We start from the raw sequence: 9,498 nt of genomic DNA, 5'->3' as shown, positions 1-9,498 counted from the left end.
AATTGCAACTAGGCGCCTAACTCTACTAGTTAAAAAGTCAATTTTTTTTACAATTAATAACTAGAATACAACTCAAGATGATTCACCGGTTTTCTATTGTTCGTCAACCCTGGTAATACGAGAGTCCCAAAAGAATTGAGGAACTGTGGTAATACTATGCCTCAAAAGCCATATTTTTACCCTGAAAAGCCTATTTTTGAAAAAAACTTGAATGTGTTCGCTGAAACACCCGGTAATATAGCGATTCTAGCGCAACCATTGTGGTGCAGTGCAGATGCGTGTTGTGACACATTGAAAGTCGACCCTAAAATATTAGAATACTGAAAAATCGTTGAGCGCAGCCATTTATGTCGACTACTGAGTAAAAGCAACGCAGGAAAGATTGGTGTGCAGACCTCGGCTGCTCGCTTGTACGGCCGCGCAGCATGATGTAGGAGGACGTGCATAAAGCCGGACGACTTGCGCAAACATGCAAGCGTGCCTGGGAAACGTGGGTGGTCAGAACAGGAAGCCGCAGAGGAATGTGCACGTGATGAATCTGGACGCGAAACATTTGGAAGAGAACTTTATAAAAAAAGAACGCATTTTTATTTTACACAGCGACACTGACAATGACAATGGTAGTGAGCTGCAAAATAAACGCAGTTACAGTCGGCATATAAATTACGAGCGTATCCCTGGCTCATCTTCAGTCATTTAGTTATCGGTGAGAAATCGATGGCATGCTATTATTGAGCATGCACAGTGGCGCCGTGAGCGCCGCCACAAGGGCCGTAGTCCATAAGCGCGCAGGTTACGGACAGCCGGTCAAGCTGGCTAAGTGCTCTTGGCAGTCGAGTGTCCGCACGATCAAGCAGATGATAGCAGAGGCCCGGTCTGCATGGACGAAAAGAAGCGGAACATGAGTGCGCGGAAGCAGGTAGGAAAGGCGAAAGAAAAAAACACAGAAGAAAAGAGAGGAAAAGCAAAAGTAAGGCTATTAGAAAATGGAAGCTCACCGGTAGATATTGAGCGGCTAGCGGAAGGGTTTGCCACCAGAGCTGAACGGTGGGGGCAGCGTCTGGTTCTGGAACACGTATCCGCCGCTTTTCTCTATCCGGTTCGACTCTGCGGCGGCCTTCGTCTGGTCGGTCAGCACGCAGATCTCCTGTGGGGACCTCTTCTGCTCGACGAACTGCGGGCCCGACGTGAGCGCACCGAAGCACATCGGGTCGGTGTTCTGGATGGCTCGCATGACCTCCTTGGCGCCCGGGTACTCGTCGACAGGGCACTGTTCTTCGTGGAGGGACATCGTGGTCGACTCCATGCCTTGCTCTGACGCCTTGATGGAGGTTTAGGATGACGGAAACGGCGCGCCACGCAATTCTCGCCGGACACTGCTGGCCCTGGTGGTCAGTGTCATCCAGCTTCGAATCGAACACGTGCAGGAGCACGGCCTTCGTCGTCTTCTGTCGCGCGCCTTCGGCTCCGGCTTCCGACGGTCGTCAACGTTTTCTTCTATCAGCCTCTGTCTCCGGACCCCCAGGCGCGGAATAAGAAAGGCGCGGCGAGGAACAAAGCTAGCTTCCTGCTCTCAGCCTGAGCGCACACCTACGTTCCTCGGCCTCGATTACCAAATTTCATCAGGGATCGCACTTTTACTCTCGATGGTGCGACGTGAGCGTTTTTTATCACTCTTTTTAGATATGAGCTCGACCTCTGAGAACGATAGATACGCGCATTATGTTTTCTATCTTCCCAGGCCACCCTATGTCACAATTCTCCACGCATGTCCCTCGGACATTCCCCCGATAGATCTGCAGCTCTGTGAGCGGTACCCCGACCCCAAGGAATCGCTGTGCTCCAAAGGCTCGTGGCCAGCTGGCGGGCCTACCCCTCCCCCCCCACACATTCCATCAAAAATTCATAAAGAAAAATTGTTTCGATCTCTCTCTCTCTCTTTTTCTATCTTGCTCAAATACCTTGTTTTCCTTCGCCATTGTCGCTCCGGCTTTGCTTTCTCTTTCTCTACATGTCACCTTTTCGTCTGGTTACATTCAGCGCGGGCCCTGAGCACCCTTTCTTTTCACTCCTGTTATGTTGTTCGCGGAGTTCGTTGCGAGATCAGGGTGTAAATCAAAATATATCTTGCCTTATACTGATAGGATAAAAAGCATGGTATGATCGGTAAAAACTGATTTTAACTTGGTACTGAAACTCGTGTAACACGGGATAAAACGATGGCATGCGGTGGAACTTGATCGGTACCCTCGTACCCACCATCACAACATAGAGGTATCATAGTCTTGCTATTGTTAAATGCATCAAGGTTCCTAATGAAAAATACAGGGTCACCCTTGATTACATGAAGGTTCCTAGTGTGAAATATTGAGCTGGAAAGCGTGTTTGCCTTCACGTCAGCGAAAGAGAGAAAGCACTCAGCATGCCAGCGCGTTACGCATACGTGCATAGAAGACTGCAGAAGCGCGCAAGGATTAGCGCACAAGTAATATAGCAGTCCTGGAGGCATATGGCCACACTGCAAGATTACAAGTGTTGTTATTAGCCTATCACGAGATGGCACTGAAGTATCGACCAAGAATCGGGTGACTATTCACCTGTGTCCAGGTAATTAAAATGAAAAAGATGCTGGTAAGCAACACCGGATTCTTCCTCATGAACAGAAAAGGGGTGAAAGTCTTGCTCAAACACCTTGTTTTCCTTCGCCAATTTCGCTCCTGCTTTGCTATCACTTTCTCTACATAATTACAAGTGTCTCCATTGATGAAGGTTTTCTTCCTTTTTCTTCTGCAGTCTTTCTAACGCAACCGCGCTGTATTTGGACAACAAGATTTCGTTGTGAACAAAAAAGTAGGTCTTTTAAAATCAACTTTTGGTATTATAAAATCGAATACACGCCCCGTCGCAAATGGGGAGTGCCTCCAGCTTCCGATTTCAAGAACAGCGCCTTTTGTTATAAAACCAGCTTTGTTTGCCCCAGCATGAACAGAAAAGTTCCGTAAACAAGCACAGTGATCGAGATCAAAACCGCATAAAGTGTATCACAGTTAACGACTCTGAACGCAAAACATTTGCAATATAACTTTATGAAATCTATGGGGGCATTGTGATATCAGACAGCGAAATTGAGAATGTCGTACTAGAGAGCACTGCGGAATCAACCGCAGCTAGCGTCAATAAGCGAAAGTACAGTAGTCATGTGGAAGATAGCACGTTCTCTCTCCACCTTATCCGTTATTTAGTTACTGATGAAAAAACGCTATTACAAATGATTGAGCATGCGCAGTGGCGCCGTGCACGCCGCCGCAAGGGCCAGAGTCCGTGAACGCGGAAGTTCCACTCAGTCGGGCCCGCTCGCCGTTAGGCGCTTGTCGAACCGCGACTCCAAGGTCAAGCAAGAAGTGGAGGCCTTCTCTGCATGGAAAAAATGTCACCGGAACATGAGCGCACGCAAGAAACGGGGGAATGCTAAAAAATGCACCGTGAACATAAGAAAAATGAAGACGAGAAAAAGCGACTTAACAAAAAGCATACGCACGCTGGTAGATATGTGGCTCACAGAAGGGTGTGCCACCAGAGCTAAACGGTGGAGCCACCGTCTGGTTCTGGAACACGTATCCGCCACTCTCCTCGATCCGCCTCGTCTCTGCTGCGGCCTTCCTCCGGTCGATCAGCACGTTGACCTCCTGTGGGGACCTCTTCTGCTCGACGGACTGCGGGCCCCAAGTCAGCGAACCGAGCCACATCGGGTCCGTGTTCTGGATGCCTCGCATGACCTTGGAGTCTGGGCACTCCTCTTCGTGAAGGGACGTCGTGGTCGGCTCCGTGTCTTGCTCTGACGCCTTGATGGAGGTTGATGATGACGGAAAACGGCGCGGCACGCAATTCTCGCCGCACACTGCTGGCCCTGGTGGTTAGTGTCATCCAGGTCCGAATCGAACGCGTCCAGGAGCACGGCCTTCGTCGTCTTCTGTCTTCGGCTCCGGCCTCCGACGGTCGTCGTCGTCTTCGGCCATGAGCCTCTGTCTCCGGAACGGAAGCTGAACGTCAAGTTATTTCTATCATGCCTGTGCCTGTTTTTTCCTTGGCCAAAGTTGCTCATGCTTTGTTGTCTCTTCCCCTTCAGGTCACATTTCCGTGTGCATGCATTTAAAATTTTAACAGAATATTATCGAGTTGTAAGCCAACACTTGTGATGTTTGACTTTCTGTTTGTCTCCAGTTGTTCATGTTATCCTCATTTAAATATATCAATAAGTGGCCGAAACTTGTACAAGGCCATGGTGCAGATGCAAAGACCTTGTCTTATATTTATACTCTACGTTGTGATATCACTGATTAAATAAATAATTAGAATGGTTATTTGGCCCGAAATATTCAGTAAAATTGGTGGAGGAACATTATGCAGCACATCATAACCAGCACGTTACCAGCACATCGGTGTTTATATTGCAGGTGTTTCAGGGAAGCCTGCCACTAATTTTTAAAAGTCGGGTTTTGGCGTACAGTGGGCCTTTTTGTGGCATAGTAGCCAGTGTAGCCGGACGTCAAAAACAGGCGAATCATGTTGACTAGTAAAGTGAGTAATTTAATTCTTATCGATAACATTTACTATTATCATGGGCACCTGGTTGCAGTTATATATTCGTAGCCGACTGTTAGTAATAGCCATATATGTTTTTTTAATTCCAAAAATCCGATTACTCTCGCCCCTGTGGCTCGACAATATTTGCCTATTTCGCTACTTATGTGCTCTGGAGGGGTTATTTTGACTGCGTGATTGTCCAAAGCGCATGTATTTTGGCACAGAGTAGCCAAAATTAGTTGAGCCACAGCGGCGAGGTAATCGCGTTTTCGAAATTAAAAAAAAAACTGATATCGCTATTACTAACGGCCGGCTACAAATCACTAATTACAATCACGTGCCTACCAGTAATAGTTAAAAGTTATGTATTGAAACTTAGTTATTTGCTTTACTAATTAACATGATTCCTCTGTTTTTTGACGACCGCCAACGCTGGTATTGCTATGCCACATACAGCTTCTCTTTACCTCAAAAACTCTTTTTAAAAATTAATGACTGGTTTTCCTGAAACACCTCCTGGCATATAAATATACGCATACCGTTCTTATCTGTGTCTCCCCCCCCCGCCCCCACGCACACACACACACTCTTTACTCGCATACAGCTACAAAAGGGACTAAAAGAATCTGATAGAGGATCAATGCGCCGGTTCGACGTAAATACGCAGCATTATACTTTCATTTTCGTTTGCATGGCACGACACAGCACACACATGTGTTTACACTCGATTTACCTTCCTTATTCACCATCCCGGACAGATGGACGCGCCTGGCCACCATTCGGTGCTTGATGTGCGCGTGCGTATAATCGGTCTTGCTCAACAATCCTAGGGAAATCATTCGGCATTTTATCTGACTACTGCAACTTTAACCCCCGACCCTTTGATGCCATGCTGACTCTGGTTGTGCGTACATCAGGCGTCATATATGCATAAAGGGTATCCGAAGGGAAATCATCCTCTCGCTTCACGTACACATGCTGCTAGTTGTGTTCCCTCGAGAGCAAGCTCTCCCGTCTGTCGCTGATGCGCTCTTCGAAGGCGTTGCTGTTCGCCTCGCTGGGCTCACCGCACGTCTTTGACGCCCTGTACGACGCTTGCTTAAGGTCCCGCTTCCATGAGACCCACTCACAAACACCGCACAGGGCAGTTAAACCACCAAGCTCGTACACTGCCACTACAACGAAACAGTGGCATTCGGTGAGCGAGCGCTTCTCTGATGTCTCCTCTCCTCTTCTCAGCTCACTTTCGTCCTCCCCCTCCACCTTCCAGGGTAGCCACCCGCCGGGTTATTCCTTTGGCAACCACCCTCAGGTTGCGCATTCCACCGACCGCGTCAGAACCTCCATCGTCCACGGTATCCACTATTAGGAATTGTCGCCAGCTGGTATTAGGATTGGCGGCACCAGGTCTCGAGGATTGCTACCTAGACAGCATCGCTCGCCAGGTGTCTGCGGGGTGCATTTACCGCGCTCGCCCGGTCGTGGCGTGGGATAAGCGGGCAGCAGGGTTCTGTGTTAATCCCTTTAAGGAGTCGCCGCCGCAGCCTGCCAGGTGGTGCCGGCTGTCTCCAGATCCCTGAATCTACCGACCCGGCTACTCCTGGCTTCCCGGGATCTGAAAGGGTGCAGAGCTTCCGGCGTGGGAACGGATCGCCACAGCGGCTCGTCCACAAGCTTCGCCGGCTATCGCTAACGGCAGAACAACTTGGATTATTTCCCGACGAAGAGCCGCGGCTTTGCGCCTCGGCTTCCTTGAAGTTCGCCAAGCGGGGAATAGCGGGCCGACCAGCTGACGTCCCCTACCAGTCCGGCCGGGTCCTGACCTCATACACCTCTCCCTCGGGCTCAAGTTATATCAGGGGCATGTCCATGTGTGCGGAGGTGTCCGTTTGTGCGTGAGAGTGAAAATCTTGGCCACACCCACCACGGCGAGGGCGTCCCCTGCCTGGGGAATTTAGGGAAGACGTAGTGCATAAAACTCTACGGCAGATGCCGTCAAAACAGCTCACATCTGAACTCAAAAGCTTGTAAATATGTAAAATAAACCAAGCCTTCTTTCTCCACTAACGAACCCTTCACTCAGTGGCACTCCCGTCCGGGTCGGAGCGGGTGTCATATTTACCGAGGTTGTGTCGAGAAGCGGCCCCGATCCCCACCTTTACCAACTGGTTGGCAGCGGTGGAAGGGACCAGGTGACACCGTTCGGCATGTACGGGTGAGCGCTTTGGCTTTGTTCTATGATTCACCAGGCTTTAAACTCTGGGTAAAAAGGTTGAACTGCTGGTAATCGGGTGCCTGTAGCACAGTGTAGTTTGCACAGAACCATAGAACAATAGTGAGTGGGCAAAGCCACCATTTAAGGCAGCCATCATGGACTGCAGGAAGGTTGATAAGGAAGAGCTTTTGATGATATGTGAAATGTTGGGTGTAGAAGTGGAGGAAGGAATGAGGAAAGTTGCAATCATAAAAGCTATCGATAATAGCGATGTGACGAAGAATGAATGCAAATTGCGTGGCAAATGGCAAAAACAGAGATAGAAAGGCAAAAAAAGAAAGCAGAGAATGGAAAAAGAAAGCAGAGGATGAAGAAGAAAACCAGAGACAACTGAATTTTTTGGCGCTCCAACTTGAAAGCCAACGTCTGGCAGCCCAAAACGGGGGAGCAAGCATTAGTGACAGATTAAACAGGGTAGAGTCTCACCGTACAGACATTTGGATGTATCCCTTCAAGATGGTCGAAGACATTGGTCTGTACCTATATAACTATGAAAGGGAGTGCCAAAAGAGCAAAAGCACAGAAAACTTGTGGTCACAACGCCTGCGGGCCTTTTACCGTGCGAGGCGGCTAATGTGATCACCAGGCTTAGCGAACAGGATGCGGAAAATTATGAAAAATGTGAAATCGGCTCTACTAAAAAAATACTGCCCTTCGATGAGACATTTCGGTAGCGGTTTAGGGAGGCGACAAAAAAAGAAATAAGGATTATGCGCAGTTCGCGTACACATTGAAAAGCAACCCTGTAGAGAGGCTTAAGGGGGCAGTCGTGTACGAAAGCAGGGACAAGGTAAGTTGGACACCTGAACCGCGCCGTAAGGGAAGGGATAAAGGAGGGAATGAAAGAATTAAGGAAGAAAGAGGAGTCGCAGTGGAGGGCTCCGGAATAAATTCGACCACCTGGGGATCTTTAACGTGCAGTGTATCGCACAGCACACGGGTAGACTCCGTTGATTTTGAGGAAAGGGAACGCGCCTAACAGGCTCCCTGGGTCAGTGGACCCTTTAACCGCGCTTTCAGGTACATGGTGCGCTTTATCATATCATGCTTACCAATGCTGACACGCCAGCCATTTTTTCTGGATTTCATGCGTCATGTGGTTGGTTGGTAATAACTTTGCTGAGACCCATTTCAGTGGGTCAGATGAGGTTGGGTGAAGGGGAGAGGTGTTAAAGGGACACTGAGGAGAAATTGAAGTTGGCTCGTATCGATAGAATACCAGCTCGATCCTGATCACAAAAACGCCGCTCTTACTGAAAAAAAAGCTCTTGTAAGGTAGAAAATAGCAAGAACCAAAATACAAGTATCGCCGCCGCAGGCCAATCTCGTAAGTACAAGGCATCCTCTCGTACCCTACAGGCAGTGATAACTCACACTACGGAAATAATTCTCACACAGAACAACCTGACAAACACACAGACCGACAGCAGCGCTTGTGCGAATGGTCTGGACCCCTGGGCACGCCTCTCTCCATGGAATTGTGCGCTTCTGCTTATATCTCAAGGCTACACCAGCCGGGCCCTTGGGAACAAGCTGTCCAGCCCAGACGTGGAGCACCACAAACCTCACCCTATCGATTACGCATTAAAGAGACACTGAGGAGAAATTGAAGTTGGCTTCTATCAATAGAATACAAGCTCCTGATCACGAAAATGCCGCTTTTACTTAAAACAAAGCTCTTCTAAGGTAGAAAATAGCAAGAACCAAACTACAGGTAGCACCGCCACATGCCCATCTCGCAAGTACAAGCGTGGTGACGTCATAGGACAAGAGACGCCACCTTGGAGGAATTTTCCTTCCTGCATAGGGCTGCGAATATCTGAGGCTGACAAAGGACGGTTGGGCGGTTCAGTATTGAAGTAAGTTTTGTTTTAAAACCGATAGTACACTTTTATCACACAAGGAAGACAGACAAAAGACAACCTGAATGTTGGAAGCAAAGAAAACTGATGCTTGGCGGTGCCACAGGCGGCTAGAAGAGCTTAGATTTGTTATGGAGCTTCGCGTCTATGAGCTTTGCGTGCCCCGGAGTTTTGTTTCTGACGCGCCTTCCTTTACAAGCGCCGAACAGCAGAGGTACTCCAAGTGCCGTTTCAAGGTCTAGTTAAACTTTGAAGGAGCCAGTTAAGGCTGGTCAGATGGTCACCACGGTCGATGAAAAACTATGATGGCACGATGGTCGGTGATCGTACAAGGCAGTTCGAAGTATAACGAGCACTTGTGTCTTCGCACGCTCGCCCGGCGAAACATTCCCGGCTGTGCCAGTGAACTTCAAACTACTTAAAGGAAATCGTTTATTAGGGACGGGGGACAAGGTACAAGGCAGTTAAGAAAAATTGCTGATGGCCTAGCTCTGTTAGGCCAGGATATACGTAGCGAATGCGCGGAGACTTCTGCATCGGAAGAGTGCATTAACTGCATGCGCCTTTGTTGATAGTTATACCGTGAGCCGTCGTTCGTAGCGAAGTGGTAGCGTCTTCGCCTCAAACGCCAACGACCCTGGTTGGATTACGAGCTTCGGCAGAGTTTTTTTTTATTCAGTGAGTGGGCGGGGGGTTTCAGTGGCTCCCACAGATGCCGCCACCGAATACGTTGGTTAGCGGTTAAGCGCAGGCTCTGTTAAGGGGCGTTTATGCTCC

The 9,498-nt window shown here is 48.9% G+C and overlaps 1 protein-coding gene across 1 annotated transcript; it reads right to left on the bottom strand.

Annotated features, from left to right (window-relative positions):
• Positions 1-656: 656 nt before the first annotated feature.
• Positions 657-1,401, bottom strand: LOC144112891 (importin-7-like). The gene is made up of 2 exons (XM_077645713.1): positions 999-1,401; positions 657-876 (listed from the first exon to the last, which is right to left on the bottom strand). Exon 1 carries the CDS (start codon positions 1,304-1,306, stop codon positions 1,016-1,018), a length of 291 nt encoding a protein of 96 aa, XP_077501839.1. The 5' UTR covers positions 1,307-1,401; the 3' UTR covers positions 657-876; positions 999-1,015.
• Between the last annotated feature and the right edge of the window lie 8,097 nt (positions 1,402-9,498).

This window comes from Amblyomma americanum, chromosome 1 (assembly GCF_052857255.1).
Source record: "Amblyomma americanum isolate KBUSLIRL-KWMA chromosome 1, ASM5285725v1, whole genome shotgun sequence".
Lineage (NCBI taxonomy): Eukaryota > Metazoa > Arthropoda > Arachnida > Ixodida > Ixodidae > Amblyomma > Amblyomma americanum.
The sequence above is the reverse complement of the archived record's forward strand: the minus strand, read 5'-3'. Positions and strand labels throughout refer to the sequence as shown.

What these genes read in the sequence shown, in the direction of transcription:
- LOC144112891 (XM_077645713.1), bottom strand. Translation starts at nt 1,306, where the DNA reads ATGGAGTCGACCACGATGTCCCTCCACGAAGAACAGTGCCCTGTCGAC.